The 22903-nt window shown below is 41.6% G+C and overlaps 1 protein-coding gene across 1 annotated transcript in view; it reads right to left on the reverse strand.

Annotated features, from left to right (window-relative positions):
• Window positions 1-22281, reverse strand: part of MGAT4D (MGAT4 family member D) — a 41204-nt gene extending 18923 nt beyond the window's left edge. Inside the window, exons 1-4 of the mRNA XM_082482249.1 lie at window positions 22113-22281; window positions 11018-11179; window positions 4106-4246; window positions 2077-2210 (exon numbers count right to left, since the gene is read on the reverse strand). Of these exons, the coding sequence (XP_082338375.1) occupies window positions 2077-2210; window positions 4106-4246; window positions 11018-11179; window positions 22113-22194 (519 nt within the window). The 5' untranslated portion in view covers window positions 22195-22281. The remainder of the gene's footprint in view (window positions 1-2076; window positions 2211-4105; window positions 4247-11017; window positions 11180-22112) is intronic.
• Window positions 22282-22903: the final 622 nt, after the last annotated feature.

Here is a 22903-nt window from a genome sequence, read left to right on the forward strand (position 1 = left end):
ATTTACAAGCAAAAACTTCATTTTTTATTCTGCAATTCTTTTTATTCCAAACAAAAGCAATATGTTAGAGCAGCAGAGCAGCATTTCGACTACAGGACAGTATGGAGTTTTCAAGCCAACCAAACTTCCAACGTAATTGCAAGTAGAACCAAACTATCTCCAGCTATGGTTTCTGCGTTTTGTTTTTTTCACTGCTTCTGCGGGAGGCCAAGCCATTTGCTGCATAAAATTCTGTCCTGCAGCTTTCCCTTATGCCAGAAAAGCACAATCATACAACCGTCAGTAAAAAGTGCCATTTCAGGTTAATCATCCAAAAATCACAAAAGAGGCCTGAGGCTGTTGAGGAGTCACCTGAGCAAAATTCTCTAAAGCTAGCGATACTTAAAATTTTTATTTAGAGTTTCTTCCTAATTTAACAAGCTTACTGCTCTTAGTCTGGAAATTTTGAGGGCATACTTATTCATTGCTGCTGTTTCACAAAAATAACATTTTTTGTGAAGAAAACACATCTGTTAACTATATTAAACAGTGCTAAGTTTTATGGATTTCGAAAGCAATACAATACCTGTCTTAGTAGTTCAGATTTTTTTTTAAAATACACAAATAATTTTTACCAGCTAGACATTAAATTTGTAATAAGCAACAGAGATGCAATGTGATAAGTAAAGAACTGTGATGAGAAAAAAATACCAATAACTTTGAAACTCACTTTCAGTCAATAAGTTACTCTGACTTAATTCATGATGTAAACATTTAACTTGATCTCCTGAAACTTTCTGGGAAAAAGGAAGGTGTGGATTCATGATCAGTGAACACACCTGCCCCTCCCCCCCCCCAATTAAATGTTCTTATCACCTCCCTTATCAGCACGATCAATGTGCTCTGATTAATGCAGGGCTGAAAAAAGGAAGCTGTGTGAATGTGACTTTGGAGACTGGAGAAAGGAGAGGGACCGATTCTTACAACGGCAGTTTAATCCTAAATTAGCTGAAACGGACAAAGCTACTACAACAAAGCTACTCTTTGTTAAAAGTGCCGCGAAACTGTAGTATTTGGAAGTTAACCCTTAAAAACTCAAAGAGCTCCCTGAAGCCCTGTCATAGAAGGTTTATCTGAATGGCAGCTAGGCAAAGCTCATCATTGCCAGGGCTTCTTAATTGGGAAGCAGCAACTGTAAAATAAGTTCAGCTTCTGAAAATTAATGCTGAAGAGGAATTAAAGCCAGTGGAATTGGGCCTATCTACTTATCGTTGTGAGCCAAACAGAAAAGTGGAAGTCGTGACCTAGCTTAATAGAGTGAACTATGTTTTCTTTGACAGTATTACAGTCACAAAAGCTGATCTAAGTGATGACTGAACTAAAAAAAGCAAACTTTAACTGTTAATGAATAAACATATGAAATTTAAAGTTGTTTATGGAAGGACAAAGAAATATGAAGAATAAATACGAAGTCTGAATAATTGCACCATCTTTTTACCTGCGAGTAACTATCACTACCTAATTCCCTTCTGTAGCTGTTTTCCAATGTGATCAAGACACTTTGGAATGAGAAAAAAAATCATTTACCCCTAATATTTTACCTTGAGCACTGTTTACTTTCCCAGACATGGAACCATTCAAGCCTCCAAACAGTTTTCTTTTTCACAAGAACTGCCAACACACATGCGGAAGGCAAGGCTCCAGCATGTCAAGGTAATTTGCAAGGTATATGTTATCAAAACAGCAGATAAACAATCTGAAATTTTGTTAGACTGAGTAAGTCTACTTTTTTTTTTTCAGGTTCTATGGAACTTCTTTGAGGAGGATTTACATTTCATTCTTGAAGTAGAATACTTTCAGAGATAATTAATGAGTCTATATGGTTTTATTTGCCCTTTGACCACCTGAGTTACAGGGTTTTTTCCACATAGGAACACCGAGGCACTAACAGTTCACTTATCTCCTCTAGTCCTGAAGAAATCCCTCCCAAAGGCCGAGCTAACAGTATTTTGCAGCCTCTCCTACACTGTGACACTAAGACATAAACCTCCATACTGTCTTTCTATCAGAATGCCACACCTTTTTATGCACACTTACCTCTGCTACAAAGATGATTATTACGCAGTCATTCTTTTGCTCTTCGGAAAGCTCGTACAGTAGGGAATGCAGCGTATTAATCAGATAATGTTGTTTTTCCCTTCTCACAGTTGGAATACCCATTACCAGTGAGACTGCAAAGACAGACGTCCACAAGCCATGTAATTTCAAGTCAGACAAAGGGAAACCGAAATTACATTTTCATTTTGATTTGCTGTGACCACGAGACTTGGTGACAGTTAATATTCCTGTAGCACTGTGACAGCATTTGCTTTACTACCTAGAAGGAGAGATACCTCTGGCTAAGTTTTGGTTAGAGACATCTGTGTCCTTGCTATAAGCACCAGGTCTGCACGGTGTAGACTGTCAACTTTTGAGAATTTGGAGATATTGCTGCCTCTGGCAAACTTATAGGCTACTGAGTTTCAAAAGTTGGTACTGCAAAATAAGTGCTCACGCTTGGTACGGAGTTGGAGATTGGAGTAGTAAGTTAACTCAACACCGCCTTACTGCACAAGTCGTTACAGGAGGTGAGCACTGCCTATCTCAGAAAGGAATCCAAAAATCAAACTCTCAAAAAAAGAAACCTGTCTGAGCAGGTTAAGTGATGTCAATCCTTAGACGTAATCAATAATAAGAAGAAAGGAACTTAGACGTTATAATTATTAAGAAGAAAAGAACTGAAATTGTCTCTGGCAAAGACTCCCACTAGTAGCAAACCTGTGCTATATTACATCATCAGGTTGTAAGCAGGATCTCTTTTTTTCATTGGTGAGGTCATTACTGAAGTTAGTGACCTAAATGTGGCTCAGTAAACCTGTAGAATCCTTAGTCCTTACAGAAGATTCCTGTTCACCCAAACCTCGCGAGGCTGGTAAGGAAGCAGCATATTTTGAAGGAAAGGAGTAGGTGCACTTAGTGACTTGCTCCAGGCTCCATCGTTTGCGCCAGCATCAGCTCAAAAATGCCAAAGTTCCAGCCTTTCTTCCCAGCACGTAACCTGCTGATCTGCAGGGCTTTTGTTTGGTTTTAGACACTGAAGGTCAACCTGTACCTGTTAAAGTGTGGTCTTGCTATTGTGATTTTCACGTCCAAATAAATTAAAATTAAACATGCAGCAAATGCAGCATTCTTTTATTACTTTTCTTCCTTTTTTCTTTTCTCTTTTGCTTGTTTGCAAACATATCTGGTTTTCTGAGTTTTTTTTTTTCAAAGCATTTTGCTTACTACCTGTGGTCTTTTGCATACTCATGCTGATCTATGGGCACATAGTTCTCACTCCAGTAACAACCACAGCACTACTCCAGTAGAACCACTAGCCCATGTCATGGGCACAGCCACGTTATTTTTTTTTAGTTAAATCAAAAGTGCTGCCAATGTTTCTTTATATAAATCACCCTAGAGAAAAGTCAAAATTTCAAGAAAATACAAACTCCAGCCAAAGAGTTGACTAGTTCCTTGTTTGCTTATTGCTTTTCAATGTTCTTTTTACCTCTCATACAACAATTAGGAGAAGATGTAACTTAATCATTTGTGTCATAGTTCACTGGAATCGATTACGATTTGTGCAGGTGCGAACTGATTTCTCATGTGGATGAAAAAGTTACACTGAAGATTTATTAATATCCTTCAAATGATCACATCACCTTTCCCTTTGCTTCTAACTTTAGCGAACTGTGGGAATTGTAAATTCTCCCTGGTTTCCTTAATCATACTTGTTTTGTGGGAAAAAATGTCAGCTAATGCATCTTTGCCACATGAATCCATGACTAAGAACAAAAAATAATACTGCTTTTCAATTATGACTATTTTTTGTTGATATTTGAAAAGGTTTATCAGAATACTTTGGGGAAGAACTGAAATTGGGATGGGAGTGGTAAAAGTGCTTTTGCCATCCCCATTCAAATTTATTCAGCCTGGCAACATTATAAAGTTTAGGGAGAAAACCCCCTCCGAACTTTGAGTACACTTCATTGCTAGAACTTACTATAAATTAGACAGAAAACATAAGCAAAACTTTATTTCCTACCTCCAGTTCTCTGTTGCCCAAAAATAACGTTTGGAAAAATGGTATCTTCATATTCCTGAAGGTGAGGTAGGTAGTAGTACATGTTTGTAAGATGCATGGGGAGCTTTCTGGTGAGGTTTAACGCTTTCCACTTCGTATCACCTTAAAGAAAAAACAAACCCACATATATACATAAATTAGAAAGACAGCAGTGAAACCTATTATTTCAACTGTTTTCCTCAACTGAATTCTGGCAGAATACCACACACAAGGACTACCACGCACAAGGTTATTCAATCAGAACTATTCCTCAGAAGTGATTGCATGTCATATATATTCCCTTCCTGCAGTAACAAACTGAGAATCATCCAGCACAACCCCCCTGAGGCAGGCGATGGTGCAAAGCTCCACACCTGCACGTCCTGGGAGCTCTGCCTACATTTCCCTGTGCCTAAACACTTGCAGGATTGAGGCATCTTAAAACATGATAAGCAGTTATTTTAAAAGCAGCAGGAAAAAATTGATTGTTTGGGGTTTTTTTTTGCACAGTTGGCAAGCAGCTTTCTAAATGAAAAGAAACACAGATTCTGATAAATAACTTCCTTAATTACTTCACAAACTTAAATGCTTTCCCCAAAATGTAACACAGGGTGGCTTTCAGGGCTCAAGCAGAAGTTTTCGGGTTATAAAAAGTCCTATGGCAAAAAGGACAACCAGATCCAGGCCTTTAGAAACTATTAGAGAAACAAAAGATTGTAGTAGTTAAGAAACAAGTAGGGAATATTTATTTTTTCTTTACTAGTTTAAAATAAAGATGAAAATAATTAGAATATTTATTCATGTTGAAATAACTCGTGTGACCTTATAAAAATCATCCTATTTTTAAAAAATAAGCCATATAAAACCCAGATACCATTAATTTACTAATTTATCTTCCTTGATAGAAGCATTCCTGAATGTTCCAGTGGTGGTTAAAATTCTTTTAAATAAATTTAATAAAACCTTGAACAACTTAATTCTAAAATCATTATAAAATCAATTATAAGCTTGCAAAAAAAATAATTGTGCTTAATGTAAGATACCTATAGGGGCAGAGATGATATGCACCATGCAATTTTTAAAAAGGTATTTGAATAGATTAAAATTAAGACTATGCTTACAAAGAATAGCAAATGGTCTTTCTAATATTTAAGAAAGCTGCTTGGAAACAAAACGGAAGATCCCTCCAGACTTTATTTACCAGCTGCCTAAAAGCTTCAATCTTACTTTTCTGACACAGGCAGCACATGCCTTTCATACCAGAATTTTGTTTGTCATTCTCTGTTGCTGAATTTTTCTATGCCCTACGAGGTACCTATGATATGTATGTCTTTTTGCCCTGAGAGGAAAATAAAGCTCCTATGAATTTATCTAAGGTAATTCATATGTCAGTGGGTGCCTCCTCCAGACACGTTATCAGTTGCACACAGAGGCTGGTGCTGGGGCACTTCCTGGTATCAGAACACCACCTCAATTAGCTTTAGACCAAAAATCCTGTTAACAGCTGCCAAGCTGCAGAAACCTTGAAAACTCACTGTTTCACAGTCAGGAAAGCAACGTAAGGTTTATTGACTTAGATGGAAAGTTATTTTTCATAAGAAAGGCATGTGATGTAACTCCACAAATTTACCACCCTTTGAAGTTACTTAAAACAAGTCTTACAAACGATCAGCATCAGCTTTATTCACTCAGCTCAGATCAAGGAAGACAGGGGCTTAATGAATGGGCAATATTTGCTTGAAGTTTTTCAACTTCCAAAAGATATTCCCACTGAAAATTAGGACTTGACAGAGATTCCCCACTCTACGGAAAACATTTAAAAAAAAAAACCAAAACAACAAAACAACCAAACATATATATATTGCCAAACATTTGTGTATGAAAGAGAGACCCACAACTCCCACTCTGCTTTCCTATAAAATACACTGGAATTTTGCTACGTAGAAACTCTTTTTTTTTTTTTTAAACCACGTTTACAACTTTTCAAGGACTTTCTGTTTTTATTTGGAAGTAGTGCCTATCAAGGGTTGGGCAACTGACTTTACTTTTATTGCATACAATAAACTTTTTCATTTTTGTTGTACAATAAAACTTGGCTGGAATGGCAAGCAGAAGAGTAAGTACAGATAAAAGAAAAATTACTCAGTGATTTTAAGAATATTCTGCTCAGAACCCTGGGAATAGACAGCTTTAATACTTTCTGATATTCTGCTGGCTCCAATGAGAATGAAGAGCAGAGGGAAGGGGAACTTGCTCTCTCCTCGACTGCTATTATGTGCATTAGGCAGGAACTCTTTGCCCATAGTATGTGGGGACACTGGTAGGTGACAACATGGTCTCTATTTTCAGGCTTGTAAGGCCACAACCCTGCCAACACTCAAGTGTTTGTTTATGCACATCTGAACAGTCCCACGCGATTAATATTGAATAAACAAGGCAAAAAGAGGCAGGGAAGAAGAGGATAAGAAACAAAGCTGACAACACAAAGCAGGAATGCACCTTGTGCCTTCTCCCCCTGGAGCAGTCCTGGTTAATTCCCTATTTTAATCTGATACCAGCCCGCTGTACTGAATGCAAATAAGGATTTTTAAAAAAGTAGTTTCAGTGGTTTTCCAGGCTCTTTTTGAAGGCGGGGTGTGTTGTGGAATGCCTCCAGCACAGAGATGCCCCTTCCAGTTTTCCTTCTCTCCCGGGGGAAGCAGCTCTTCCAATCTGTAGAGGGAGGAAGGCAGATCCTGCACCATTACGTCGTTTCTTTCAGGGGACAGAATCAAACTGTCTAATCTATTGGATACAACGCCAGTGTGCGGATAGATGGGGCTGTATGACAGTCTGTAAGGCAAGAATCTAATACATTTTAAAATAAAGAAATAAGAAGTTTAATTAAGTATAGTGTCCTCAAACGAGGACATTAAACAATGGAAAGAAGCCAGATCACTAGTGAACTTAATTGCATGTTGGTGTCCTTTTCTTTTAATAGAATCATAGAATGGTTTAGGTTGGAAAGGACCTTGAAGATTATCTAGTTCCAAACCCCCTGCCATAGGTTTGACCAGGCTACTCAAAGCCCCATCCAGCCTGGCCTTTGAACACCTCCAGGGATGGGGCCTCAACAACCTCTCTGGGCAACCTGTTCCAGTGCCTCACCACCCTCAAAGTGAAAAATTTCTTCCTAATGCTTAATCTAAACCTGCCCTCTTCCCCCTCGTCCTATCACTACATGCCCTTGTAAAAAGTCCTTCCCCTTCTCTCCTGTAGGCCCTCTTTTTTGATCATGGGCTCATCTACAAGAAACCAGGCATGCTGGCAACAGGTGGGGGAAGCCTAACCCGAAGGGGAAGAAAGATCCTGGGACAAGAGCTAGCAGGGCTCATCTATAGGGCTTTAAACTAGGTTTGAAGGGGGATGGGGATGAAACCAGGATCACAAAAGTGGTGCCTGGGAGAAGTGTACGAGTGCTTCTGGGTAAAAGTGTTAGCAAGGTCTTGCAGCCTGTCCCAGTGATGGTGGGGGATGGTGAATTGTGTGACAGCAAAGACATGAGGGGTAGTGATAATTTGGTAGCTACAGTAGTGTCTGAGTACGATCAGGTGCGAATTAGGGCTTGTCCCCCCAAGGAAGTGGCAGGACAATTAGCCCAGCTGAAGTGCATCTATACTAATGCACGCAGCATGGGAAATAAACAGGAGGAGCTGGAGGCCATTGTACAGCAAGGAAACTATGATACAGTTGCCATCACAGAAACGAGGTGGGAGGACATACACAAGCGGAGTGCTGTAATTGATGGCTACCAACTCTTCAAAAAGGATAGGCAAGGAAGGAGAGGTGGTGGGGTGGCCCTCTATGTTAGGGGCAGTTTTGAATGTCTGGAACTTAACAGTGTGGATGACAGTGTTGAGTGTGTATGGATAAGAATTAAGGGGAAGGCCAATAAGGCAGACATCGTGATGGGAGTTTGTTATAGACCTCCCAATCAGGATGTAGAAGCCGATGAAGTATTCTATAAGCAGCTGGCAGAGGTCTCACGATCATCTGCCCTTATTCTTGTGGGGGACTTCAACTTCTCAGATGTCTGCTGGAAATACTACGCAGCAGAGAGGGAACAGTCCCGGAGGTTCCTGGAGTGTGTGGAAGACAACTTCCTAACACAGCTGGTGAAGGAACCAACTAGGGGAAGTGACCTACTGGACCTACTGTTTGTTAACAGAGAAGGTCTTGTGGGGGATGTAAAGGTTGGAGGTTGCCTTGGGCACAGTGATCACGAAATAATAGAATTTTCAATTCTTGATCAAGTAAGGCGGGGAGCCAGCAGAACTGCCACCTTAGATTTCTGAAGGGCAGACTTTAGCCTGTTTAGGAGCATGGTTGAGAGTGTCCCTTGGGAGGTAGTTTTGAAGAGCAAAGGTGCCCAGGAAGGCTGGGCATACTTCAAGCAGATGCTCTTAAAAGCACAGGAGAAGGCCATCCCCTTGTCTCGAAAAACGAGCAGATGGGGAAGAAGACCAGCCTGGCTAAATAGAGAACTTTGGCTGGACCTCAGGAAAAAAAGGAGAGATGCCTGAGGACTGGAGGAAGGCTGACATCACTCCAATCTTCAAAAAAGGCAAGAAGGAGGACCCAGGGAACTACTGACCAGTTAGTCTCACCTCTGTCCCTGGGAAGGTAAATGGAGCAACTCATTCTGGATGTCATCTCCAAACACGTTGAGGAACAGGAAGTTATTGGAAGTGGTCAACATGGATTTACCAAGGGTAAATCGTGCTTGACCAATCTGATAGCCTTCTATGATGTTATAACAGGTTGGCTGGATGAGGGGAGAGTCGTGGATGTCATCTACCTTGACTTTAGCAAGGCTTTTGACAGTCTCCCATGACATCCTCATTAGGAAGCTGAGGAAGTATGGGCTAGATGAGGTGACAGTGAGGTGAATTGAGAGTTGGCTGCGGGACAGAACTCAGAGGGTTGTGATCCGTGGCACAGAGTCTAGTTGGAGGCCTGTAACCAGTGGTGTCCCCCAGGGGTCAACACTTGGTCCAATTTTGTTTAATATATTCATTAATGACCTGGATGAGGGGACAGAGTGTATCCTCAGCAAGTTTGCTGATGATACCAAACTGGGTGGGGTGGCTGACACCCCAGAGGGCCATGCTGCCATCCAGCGTGACCTGGACAGGCTGGAGAGCTGGGCAGAGAAGAACCTAATGAGGTTCAACAAAAGCAAGTGCAAGGTCCTGCACCTGGGGAGGAAGAATGCTAGGCACCAGTATAGGTTAGGGGCGGACCTGCTGGGAAGTAGCTCTGAGGAGAAGGATCTGGGGGTCGTGGTAGACAGTAAATTATCCATGGCCCAGCAATGTGCCCTTGTTGCCAAAAAGGCCAATGGAATCCTGGGCTGCATAGGGAAGAGTGTGGCCAGTAGGGGCTCTACTCTGCACTGGTGAAGCCACAACTGGAATACTGTGTCCAGTTTTGGGCTCCCCAGTTCAAGAGGGACAGGGAACTGCTGGAGCAAGTCCAGCGAAGGGCAACTAAGATGATTAAGGGCTTGGAGCATCTCCCTTATGAGGAAAGGCTGAGAGAGCTGGGATTCTTTAGCCTGGAGAAGAGAAGGCTGAGGGGAGACCTTATTATGGCGTACAAGTATCTAAAGGGTGGGTTGAAGGAGGATAGAGCCAGGCTCTTTTCAATGGTTCCCAGTGACAGGACGAGGGGTAATGGGCACAAGTTAGAACACAGGAAGTTCCGTTCAAATACACGGAAAAACTTCTTTACGGTGAGGGTGACAGAGCACTGGCACAGGCTGCCCAGGGTGTGGAGTCCCCTTCTCTGGAGATTTTCAAGACCCGCCTGGATGCAGTCCTGAGTAATGTGCTCTAGGCAATCCTGCTTTAGCAGGGGAGTTGGACTAGATGATCTCTAGAGGTCCCTTCCAACTCTGAAAATTCTGTGATTCTGTGATTTAGGTACTGGAAGGCCACAATAAGATCTCCCCAGAGCCTTCTCTTCTCCAGACTGAACAACCCCAACTCTCTCAGTCTGTCCTTATAGGAGAGGTGCTCCAGCCCTCGGATCATCCTCGTGGCTCTCCTCTGGACATGCTCCAACAGGTCCATGTCCTTCTTATGTTGGGGGCCCCAGAGTTGGATGCAGTACTCCAGGTGGGGTCTCTTTTAATGGGCATCTCTTACAAGCATTCACATTTCCTTCAGATTATTAACAAACCACTTGCAAGATAAAAATAAATTCCAGGGGGGACATTCTTAGGCTGTATCTAGCCACTAAGACCTCCAGGGGCTTCTCAGCTCCTGGGTTCAGGCAAGTACCCAGCTGTATATGGTCTGCCTGCTGAGATAAGGCTGCACACCCACCATGTGCACCCCGGTGCCCAGGGTCCGCAGGCAGGATGGCAGAGCCCAATGGCCAACAGTGTCCCCAGAAAGTCACTCCACCTGGACAGGAGGGGTACCCGGACTATGGAACATCTGAGGAGGTGTGCCTGCCTTCCAGGTTAGGCACAGCCCTGGTATTTATCAGGGTGTAGTGGCATAGTAAAAGCTCATAAAATTAGCTTATTCAGTGCTCTGTAGTTGGCAGCAAGAGAGGGATAAGCTCTGTAAGAAACTCGATTAGCAATATGTACAGCTTTGCCACTATGACACCACAACAGCGTATCATGTCCCCTTTTTTTTTATTTCTCTCCTTGTTTAGTTCCTAATTGATCCTGTTTAAAGGGTAGCTACAGATTACTTCCCCACCCTTTTTTTTTAAAGTAGAAGCTTCTACCTAATTCTAATACAATGAAATCAATGATTTTTCTCCCCACGCCTGTGATTAAGAAACACCAGCACACAAAACTAGGAAGCGTTAACACAGTACGTTTTGATACACACGAACCTGTAGGATTTGTTGTCAAGTTCCTTCTTTCTGCGACTACTCGTTTAATTTCATCCAGGGCACTGCTCAGTTCATGTGCTCTTTTTTTATTTTCCTTTTCAGCATACAGTAGTCTTTGCCGAAGTTCCAGAAACTGGCTTTGGTACACGTCTAAGTCATTTCCTGCAATGAGAACATAATGTGTTATATGATGCAATAAAGAGAAAGTTTAAGAATAGGAGTTGGTCCAGAAGGCCACACAACCAGAAGCATATAAACAATAATAAAAGAGGCTGCTCAAAGTTTATTCATGGAATGACGAAGTCTGGAGGAGTATTGAGCAGAGTTTTGGGGGTAAAGGCTTGCAATTGAAGACAAGAACAAGAATCTGACATCCACAATAGGGACAAAAGTCAGTGAAAGACTATGAGTTGCAGTGGAAGGTGCTATCCAGTGAAGCCAATGACACTTGTCACACTGCAGAATGTCATTATGTAATGGCTTGTCTTTTGTACAAAACACTATTAAGATTAAAATACAGATATTAAGGTATTCAGTCTTCATCTATGAGTTAAAAAGTGCCTGGAGTATATTAAGAACTATTAAGTAAAGATGGTTATTTGAACTCCTGGATATATTTAATTAGATAACAACTAAAACCATGCTCTGGATGGAAGGATATGTTCACAATATATAGCCCACCTTTGATGAAATACTCTACAATCATATCCACATCAGGAACACTGTACTTTCAGTCACGGTTATTGGACACCTCTGCTGTTCTCAGATAGTGTCAATGTTATATTTACAGAACATCCACTTTCCTAAGAAGCAATACTGTCTGAACTTCTCAGTTATCACAGATGATATACAAAACTCGTACCTGTCACTGCCTCATTGCCACGTGAATAAAGACTGTCAGACTTATTAAAATTAATATAAGGCAACACTTGAATAACATCACTCACTTTGCAATAGGAAGTAAAGAAAGTAGAGGGCAGAAGGGGACTTCTACTTCATTTTAAAAAATTTTTTATAATGCTGCTTTTTTATTGTGGTTTTGTTGTGTGGTTTTTTGGTTTGTTTTATGGGTTTGTTTTTTTTTTTTTTAGTTAAATCCTGTTATTTAAACACTTCTCCCATTCTATTTGTGGACTGTGCTGAGTCCCATCCTTGGCAGGACTCATTTTCCAGGACCCACCATTGTTTCTCAGCAAAGGCGAATTCCTGGGGATTCTAGCCTGTAAAAAAGACTAAGAGCAAAATGCGCAGGTAATGCAAATTTGTGAGGCTTTGCATTTCAAACCGGAATTAATTTGCATTTTGGATAAATATGTTGTTTTGTTTGCACTTAACACAAGTACTTAATGTAATCAATAAATGCATGATTGGAACACCCTGAAGTTTAAAAAATCTAGGAAGAAAGTAGTTAGAAAAAAGAAGTAAACATGCAATCTGTATTATTATTATTATTATTATGGCTATTATTATCATTTGTCTCATTAAAAAATTAAAGTATGTTTAGTAAAATGCCCACAAAATGAATGCTTCCTAAAATTTTCTGACAGTCTTAAAAATGTTTTGACTTGCAAGAAAGGCATTCATATCTAGGAGTATTCCGCACTATGCAGCTACGAGTGTAAATTTAGCATTGCTGAAGAGAATGGAAAACTGCATTATTTCAGCTGTGTGCAACAAGAAATTTCTACTTTACTGAAGTAGGCTTCCCTAAAAAAATAATCGGAGAATAAATAAATAAATAAACTTAGGTCAAATGAAGAAACAGAAGGAGACTCCATCTTCTAACAACTGCAGGGGAAAGGTTAAAATAGATTTCCAATACAAATCTGTCATGATGCATCACGCTAGAACCCCAGATGAGGTAAATTATTGGAGCACCTAAGGAAGGTCCCTTTGATCAACTATTATGTAGGAACACACTTTCTTGTTTTATGCTTTTCTCTCGCAGCTGTGTTTCCCATGCCATGATCCAACCTTTAGCTTTTTGCTTCAGAAGGTAAACAAATAAAATGGGAACAGGTGGTTTAAGCTGATTTAGGTGACTGACAGACATGAATCATACTGTTTTCAGGGAAAAAAAGTGATTTGAAATAGAGCATCAATACATGTAAACATGGTGGAGATTTATCTTGCAATTCCAAGACAAATTCAGAGGTATAAACTAAAGATACAGTAAAGAATGTGCATTTTTCTTTAAATTCCTATTGCCTTTATTAGGAGTTAGATAGCCCCAAGAAAAAGTGGAGGTTTAACCTGCAGTAAAGTTCTATGTGCTCCTGGGAAGATGCAAACAACAAAGAGCAAGCCCACAATCTCCAGATAAACACACATTATCACCAGATGCAACTTACTGCTTCTGAAGAGGGAATCAATCATTTTGTAACGGAGGTGTTTTGTAACATTTCTAGCACTGTGATAGCATCAGATTTTGCTAAATCAAACTAAAATTTTCCTCGGTACATCTATATTGGGGAATCAGTAAAGAAATTACAGATGAATAATAACATTGTAGTCCCCCTCTTTACAATTCTTTATCCAGTGTCGGTATGACTCAAAACACCGGTGTCAAAACCAGGCTGACATTTTGGCAAGCACTGGGTAATCGTAGTTTTAGTTGCTTACTTAGAGGTGAGCCCACCAAAATATCACAGATGCCGCTGGCAAATAAAGGTCAACACTCAGCTATCGCTGAGCGCATCCAAAGAAGCCGGCATTCATAATCGGCCTTATCTATTTCTTCAGGCCAGAAGAGAGAAATCACATTTTTAAGTCTTTCAGAGCTGAAGCCGCTGTTCGGTTAGTAGAACAAGACTCTTTACTAACTGCTTATCTCATGCGATTTTGACAGCTGGGGAACCAAAGGCTTGACAAAAGGGACGTCATATTCACTCACCTTGAGTGAAGAGTTTGTTATTATAAACGTATATAAGTTCGAAATAGAACATGAAATGTTCTAAGTGTTATTAGAGCATATGTAACTGAGCGATATTAACTATTAGTTTGGCAAAAAACGTATATTCAGAAAGCAGTACTGAACTTTTTGTATTTTGCTGTGCAATAAAGGTACTGTGATGAGCAGCATTTATTACTGATATAATTTTATTACTGATATAATTGTAGCAAGCTAAGAAGAAAAAATTAGAAGCACTACGAAGCTAAATAAATATTTAAATAGTTATCAAGTTTGAATGGATTTTAGCTTGTGTGTGTGGAAAAGTGCTGCTCTCCAAGGATCTGCACAGAACAGACCCAGCTGCTTGCTCTGGGTCGCTTGGAAAGAAGCAGACAGGGCGTTCTCACATTCTCACAACTCCAGCTCCCTCGGGCAAGGAGGGCCCGAAGGAACGAGCTTCGGCTGGATCGTGAAACGCTCTCTGACCCCAGCGATAGCCTGACTGGGCAACACCTCCTCTACCAGGGGTTCTATCAGCAACGGGGCATGTCAGGATAAAACAGGAAAATAGTGAGAGAAGGACCTGTGGCAAAACTATAAAAAGTAAATGGTCGTGTGTCCCCCCTTTTGGTGAGCTGACTCTGCTAGGCTAAGGAAACCCTACTAGGAAATGGGGTTACGCTGGTTACAAGCCAGGGGAGGAAAAAAACAAAGAACCAACAGCAAACCAGACTCAGTGATAGCAGCACTCAAAGCTTTTGTGACGGATTTTCAGCTCTGCTACAGCTTTTCCTCTGATTGTTTACCACGTGTCGCCATATATACTTACAGCTACTGTAATTCTAAGATGTCAATACTTAAAATAGTTTTAAAGGCAATCTTGTGTTCTTTCCCAATAGATACATATATATAACTTTCTGCACCGGAAACTGAAACTGTTTAGAAACAATACTAATCTCTAAAGCAAATACTCATTCTGAAAGTCAACCGATTATTTCTCTTAGCTCCGCACACACATAGTTCCTATTATCACAAATGCTTCCAGTTTTATTAACAATTGATTTCTGACAATCTCTAAGAGCTGTGGGACAATTCATCGCTATCTCCTCCTAGCATTCAAAGAAAAAAAAGAAAAGAAAGGGAAAGCTAGGAGTGGCAGAAAGGCGGGAAGAAAACACCCTGCAGGCTAGAAGAGACTCTTGTTCCTATTTGATTACAAGCTACGCTGCTTATTGTACCTAACGACACTTTCTTGCAGAAACTTAATTCTGGTTGATGCCCCCTTTAAAAGAAAATGCTATAAGCACACTAACTGCAAAAGATCGTGTCATACTCCACGCTTGGACCCACTGCTCTCTGTTCAAGTTAATGAAGCATATTAAACCATTGAGGCATGCGCTGCACTAATAACTGCGGCGGTTTGTTATCTTCCTGTAACTGATCTAAAATAGTGAGACCTTTCTAAATCTCATTACATGCTTTGCAAGCTTGAGTTTTGTTCTCTCAGAGCGAGGAGGAAAAAAATCCCCCAAACAATGGCTCCGTCTCAGTTCAGAACAGCCAGTTCTTACGCAAACACTTCAATCCAACAATCAACAATGTGCTGAAATCTAAGGGTATTTAAGCACCTTTCCAGGTAAGGACGCCTTCCTGAATTTGTGCACGATCTTGAAATAGTTTGTTTATAGCAGTACAGCACAGAATTATTTGTGTCCCCCAACAGTTTGGAGCCAGCCAAGAAAAACTACCGTGAAGTCAGAAGCTGCTTCACCTGCACTGGGTACATTCACCCATGATGTTTAATGTTCGTCAGAACCGGGGTGGCTTTGACTGTTGGGCTTTAAGCATGGGCCACAGCGTGTCTTACTACATAACTTCAATATTCAGGAACCTCTGAAGCCAGTCAGTGCTGAGGTTGGTTTATTTTACACAGTTGAAAAGGGAAGGTGAAGCGAGCAGGTTAAGAAGCTTCTAATCGTTTCCAGTCATCTATCCTGTCCGTGCCCTGATGGCAACTGGACAGCGGGGGCTATGGCCACGGCAGATGGCGGAGGCTGCAAGTCGGAAGAGAAAGATGAATTTCAGACGGGCACAATTCTCAGCTAGCTGGCTGAAACCTTTGCCCGGCTGTGAGGCAGTGGTATCAAATGTGCAGGCTCCGTAAGGCAAAGTGCAGGGCTTAACAGGCAGTGAGGACTCTCTCCCGCCGTGTTTTTTTAGCTCTCTCTGTAGGTGTCTAAGCAAGCAGAGAAACCCGGCGGCAGGACGTTTGGCCAGGGCAGAACTCCTCTTTGACAGTATCCACATCAGGAGCTCCCAGATGGTGAAGGCCAGAGGAGGGACACCGCGCTAACCCAGCGGCAAAGAAAAGTAGTGTGCCAGCAATTTTGGGGGGGACGTTAGGGTCCCTCTGTGCCCATACAGAGGATATACTTGGGAGAGAACCAGATCGCTTTCCAGTATTAAAACAAACACAAAGTTAAAGGCAGATCAGAGTTGTTAACTGAATTTTGAAAACACATTGAACTGTATAATGAACATTGACTCGCTGCTGGGTTTGGCATAGAAGACTTTTTACGGAACCGTTTACATACTGTCTCTAACTGAGAACAGATAAGCAAACTTAAAATAGAATTTAAGTTCTAATATTTTCTTAAATGTTGGCAAACAGTCCTCATTTTAGATCTGAGCCTTTTCCTATATTCAAATGTAGTGAAAAGGGATCTTAAAACATCCAGTCAGAACATCACTATATATTTTATTTTATATATATATTTTTATATATAATTAGTATTACGATAAGTGGAAAAATGTATAAATTAAATGGGTATTGCACGGTGTTTGCCCGTAATTGGTATACTTTGGTTTTAACAAAGTAATGCTAGTAACACGATAGAGGTTCTTAATAGCAGTGGAAAATTCTGATTTGAATATGGTCTTTATCAGGTAAATAAAAAGTACCCATTCACTTCAAGCAATGGTTATTGCTTCATTCTGGTTAGTATTTTAAATATTTTTACTGTTCTGCCTGATGTAGCAACAATCACTCATTTATACACACATTTAATTAAATGCCTAGCCACTAACTAAAGTATTTCTGGATAAAACCATGTTCCTCAAGACTCTGTGCAACATTCAGAACACGTGAAGGTCATATGTTTACACTTGTTTAAGTACAGGTTGTGATGAGACACTGCACAGCAAACAAAGAGAGCTCTGAAATGTTCCCTATCCCTTTCTCTACGAAAACCAACAGTAACTGGTCTCATTTTGTACCTGAATCTTTATAGGATTTATGACTCAGTTCCTCTACTTTTGAGGACAAGGCAGCCACTATTCCGCCCAAAGTAACTGTAAGAAGCAGACTCTTAGTTCAGTAAATTACACATTTAGAAGCCAGTAAAACTATACAGCTTTTCTAACACTTGGATGTGAATTTTGATATAAAATTTGGGATCAGTAAATACTAAGTCTTAAGTCCCATTTGAGGTGGTTGTATTTTTAATTTTTTTAAACACCTAAATGCAGAACTATGCAAATAAACTGAGTAAGCAATCAGTGGACGGGAGGAACTCTTCCCTCACCACACTGTGCATTTTGGCCACATCCTGACTGTGTGTTGGGGCAAAATCTGAGTGCGCAATAACCTCTGTATGCTCTTGGTTCCACTGGGAGGAAGCATATGCATGGAGGCAAGGAGGGAAGACGTAGCCTACGAGTCAACTGAGACAACTGGGGAAAATGGTGGTTAAACACAGCCTAACAGGCATAGAGAAGGCAGGAAAATTGTCTTATGCATGTTCATAAATCTGGATGAGCTTTATAGGTGGAAATGAGAATGGTGTGATTCAAGACTCCTTATCAAATCTGTCAGTTTGCCACTATTTAATTGAAGTTTTGAGACAGAGCATGCCAGTTGGGTCTGGACAGGAAAGCTGCAAAGAACTCCATCATGAGTGACAGAATCTCCTGGGGACCTGTGCTTGGGTGCACAGCAAGGGCAGGGGTTGGCCAGACGAAGCAAAGCACCACACCGTGGCCAGAAGATTGTTGGAAATCAAAGAAATGTGTGATCAGCTGTTTGGGCTAGCATGTACATTACTATATTTCAACTTAAAAAAAAAAAAACTTTAATCAGAAATACCTTTTTAACCCTTTGTACCCTTTTTCCTGCTGAAAAGTTTTGTGAAATAATGAAAAATTTAATACGTTAAACAATTTGATAAACCTTAAGTATACCTCTGTTAATGCAATTAAGTACAGTTTCTCTCTTCTTCACCCCACCTCAAAGGAATAACTAAAGGAACCCAGGTTTCACAATGTTTGACTCCACACGTATATATTAACATACTCGGGTCCTCGTGACATCATATTTCTCCTAACTTCCCGACAAAGCTTAGTTTTAATTCATTCCGATAAAGTGCCCCAGAAATTTAAGTGAAGAGGGCAGCAACACATTACAAATCAATTCAAAGAGATCTAATCTTGTAACCCTTACGAGCAACATGAAGACGTGCTGCCATGTGAGATGATCTGATTTACTTCATTGCTGTGACTTCCAAAAAATTCATTGTTATTCAGCCAAGACACCAAAGTTTCTTTTTATTCAGGGATAGTCTTTCCTCTGAAGAAACTTGATGTAGGTTTGTAATGAGTTTGTAATGCGCTCTTGCCTTCCCTTTTACTGTCTTTCAAGATTTGTTATTTCCTTATGTTTACTTTCATATTTTTGTATACCTGTGATATATCTTCTTGATTAATATTTACACTGAAAATGGTAGCTAAAACTGTGTGAGAAGATTGCTACACATATTGTAAGTTGTATACTACTGTCCATAACTACAAATCTATACAAAGAGTATTTATATGAGAACAAACACTTCTGGTCAGGGGAATTAACAAGCGGATTGTAACTCAGTTGTGCAACAGCAGGAACATCTGCATCATCCTGACGAGAGCCCTTCCTAGCCCCAGATGCAAACTGTTTGCTTCAGACAGGTTTTGCTTGGGGCCAGGGAAGGGACCAAAAAGCTCACAGCAAAACCATGCAGGACGTGGAACAGGTATTGCTACAGCAGTCCATCTCATTACTTGCCAAGAGCTGCCTGCGTTCGCAAGTGCTGTAGAGGATGTTAGAGGAATCGTCGTGCAAGTTTAGACAGAATGAGGCTTTGCTGAATATCTACTGATTACCAGTTGTCCCCGTAATTACTTTTTTTTTTGCCACAAAAATATCAACCTATTTAAAATGAAACCTCTGCTTATATTTATAAAGCAATGGAAAAAGCAACTATGAAAACATCTTTGTAAGGATAGTTAAAATGTATATAAAGTTATCCACAATAGCCGAAATCTAGCAACTTTGGTAGATTCTGAACTTTCATTTTTAAGTGCGTAAGTGATGCAGGAGCATCTTCCCTGCCATGCCAATTCAAGTTCCCCGTACACCCATTAAGTCTCACAACTGCAAGTCAACAATCAGACTGCACTGAGAAGTTAGGAGGAATACCAAACACCCAATTATTTACTGCTGTCATTGACAGCAAACACGTCTCAACTCAAATCTCTCAAGCTAGCTTAGCCCCTTACTATAAGGCATTTAAAGGTCGCTGGCTTAAGCTATTGATTTTTATTTGCACAGAAATCGGGACAGAGCCAATACCTGATTTACACTCCAAGGTCTGAAAGGCTCCGAGACTGCAGTCAGACTGAACAGGATTTTCCAGGGCTATCAGATATTTTTCGTATTATGGAAGTACTTAAGACCACTAGTCCTGAGCTAGGATGCCCTGTCCTAGTTGTACAATGAACAAAAACCTCACTACAATCCAAGAAACAAGAACTGGATAGAAATTGGAGGGAATACTGCAGACTACTGCTGCTTGGTGCGATAAGCCATAGTCAAAGATCAAGAGCAGCCTAAACGTTTTAACAGGCAAAGCAGAGAAGGAAACTGAAGTAAGAGGAGATTTAACAAACGTGTGGAAGAAAATAAGCCAGAGAAGAACATTTGACATTTGAAAGAGATGGAAGCTGACAAGCTGAGACAGTACTTGACCTCTCAGTAACAGGTGGGGTAAGTGAAAAGAGCATTAGAAAAGAAAATGAACATCGCAGTTTGAGATGTGTGAAAAGTGGGACCTCCTGTAGTGCTCTAGGCATGTCGGTGGAGAGGCAAGTTCAGCAACACAGAAGGGAAGAAGAGAGGTTGAACAACATCTAAGCAGAGGTATCTGTCTATTTGCAAAGAAAAAGATTAATTTCAAGCCACCTTCTTAAGCAGACACTCTGTGACAGGACTAGAGCTGTCGCTGGTTTGCTCCCAATGCTTATCTCTTGGTGAAAAAAGGTAACAACACTGGGCTGTTCCTGGGGTTTTGGGATGGGTAGAAGGCCCATCTGCCTTTTAACACTGCTCAGGAGCAAAGACTATCTTTCCAGCGAAATAAACTTAAAGTCATTCATCACATGCTGTTACCTCCTCCTTTGGTTACTAGCATCAACTCTTTTGTATACACACCTGTGATATTTACCAAGCTTAGGAGAGAATGTATCCCGGAACACTACATATTTACATTTGTAATGGTTAAAAGCTTGTTAAGAAAACAGGTGCTAATAATAATAATTAGGAAAATGATGCCATCTGAGAGGAATTAGTTACTCTGCTTACTGTGGAGGAGGAGACAACTGTGGAAAGAGAAAAGTTAAAATAACACATACGCATATACGCCACAACACATATTACTCTCCCCCTCCAAAACAAACAGACAAACAAAAAAAAACCCTCAAAGCAAAACACCCCAGCATGGAATGCCAGCAGAGAAAGGCCAAAAAGAAAGCGGGATAAAAATGGAATTTCAGCAACAAGGAGTCACAAGATAACATGGTGATAGGGGCGGTAACTGCAGATGGGACAAACGCTTTCATTCTATCATCTCTTGGATCTTAGTTTCTTAAGACACACCCTGCTTTTACTTCTGCTCCTCCTTCCCCACTGCTAGCAGGATTGCCACTGAGAAACGTGTCAAGTGCTGTAAGATAAACAACCACATAGCTGACAAGAAATGATAAAGGCAGGAGGATCAGCACTGCCTCCACTCCATTCCATATTCCCTTGCGGGGTCACGATTTCTACTACCCTTCTATCCGTTAGAGAAACAATTAAGATAAGTAAATTAACAGCTAGGCACAGTTCTGTGTTCATCTCAGAAATTCCAGATTGGCTTATTCTAATTCTTCTGCATCTATAAAAGCAGACCTTCCGTAAAGGTGTATATACGAAGCGCTTCAAGATCCACTCTCTCACTGTCACCCCAATCATACTGCCCCATAACAAGCCATGTCTGCAGGCCTCACACCTACTATTTGGAGAGATCTTCTTTTTCATAAAATAGCATCAGTTTTATCTTTCCTATGTAGGCTCAGAGAATCTTAGACGTGGCTTTCCGTAAATCTATCCAACATGTGCCACCTATGTAACCTTTTAAAAAGATATTATGTCATTTTAAAGTTTATAAATAAAAATATAAAAATTCAGGGTTTTTTTTTTCCCTCTGGATTGAACATTGTGTTCTGGTGCTAGAAACATACAGGTAGAAAAGCGACTGGACGTGAGGCACAAGTACAACTGCAGCATGGATAATGGTGCTCCCTGAGTAATATGAACACTTACAAAGCGACAGCCACGGCAATCACCTTTAGACTTGCTCTTTCCATCCTAGCGCAGGATGGTTGTTAGTAACTTTTTTTTTTTTTTTCCTTAAATTTGGGTTTGTTTCTTTTTTAACCGTACAGGTTTGACCCAAAGACCCAGTCTCACCAGGTGTAAGGCAAGCTGGTAACTGGGTGGGTGTTAAACCCACGACCTCCGGAGGACAGGACAGGCGAGACCCGCACCCTCAGCCCTACCCGGGGCCGGTTTCTCTTTCCCCAGCTGCCGCCGAGCCGAGGGCTAGCGGGGCGGGCTGTGGGGCGACCGGGACTAACGTCCCGACTCGGCAAGCTGAGACGGCTCTCCGTTACCGATCTTCCATCCGCGGGGGGACCGGAGACTCCAGGGAGGGGAAACGGGACGGGACGACAAACCGACCGTCGGAAGGGAGCCCATCCCCGCGGTGTCCCCCCGCCTCCCCGACGGCGGGAGTAGAGGCAACAAGTGCCGCCGGGACGCTCGCCCTTCTCGCCCCCGGTGCCGGCTCTCACCTCGGTTCGCCGCGTACCACAGGAGGGGGAAGGCGACTCCCAGGCACAGAACCGTCAGGAGGGGGCCGAATCGCAACCGCATCTCCCGACGGGGGCTTTACCCACCTCGGCCCCCCTCCCCCTCCGCCGCCCCAGCGCGGAGCTTCCTCGCCCCGCTCGCCGGCTCCCGGGCAACTGCCGGCCGGGCGTGTCGGTGCCGCGGTAACCTGCCCGCCCACGGGCACCGGGAACGGCGGGGGAGGGCACGACCCCCGGCCGGGGCGACGGGGGAGGGCATGGCCTCCCCCGCCGTCCCCCCGCCACAGAGCTAATGATGCCTTTATTTGCGTATTGCTTATAAATTCGTATCAGGAAGCCAACCCGTCGTGTCGGATTAATACACGCATTCAGCCCGGGCAGATAAAAGAAACAAAGCTTGTCATCTTGAAAGAAAAAAAAAAACCAAACCAAAAAAAAACCCCACCTCAAAGTAATAAAATTCTAACATACACCAGCAAAAGTATTTTACTTCTGCCACAGTGCGCCTTCCCACTATGGTGGGCACCCCTCTTTTCCTTGTTAGGTCCTCAGCAAACGAAAAATTAGCCGCTGTTTAGAATACGTCTTCTATAACACAGTTTATAAAGACAAGGGAAATCTTATTTATAGAGCCTCTGTTACCAGGACATAGTTTTAACAGAACCACCTATGGTTTATGGGGGGGGGGGGGGGGGGGAAGCCCTCATTTTCATACCTGAGCAGGTGGCTTTCACTTTGACATGTTCGCTATCTGCTTGCAAATCTAATCCCCC

Source organism: Vanellus vanellus (genome assembly GCF_965231255.1).
Source record: "Vanellus vanellus genome assembly, chromosome: 4".
In the NCBI taxonomy this organism is placed as follows: domain Eukaryota; kingdom Metazoa; phylum Chordata; class Aves; order Charadriiformes; family Charadriidae; genus Vanellus; species Vanellus vanellus.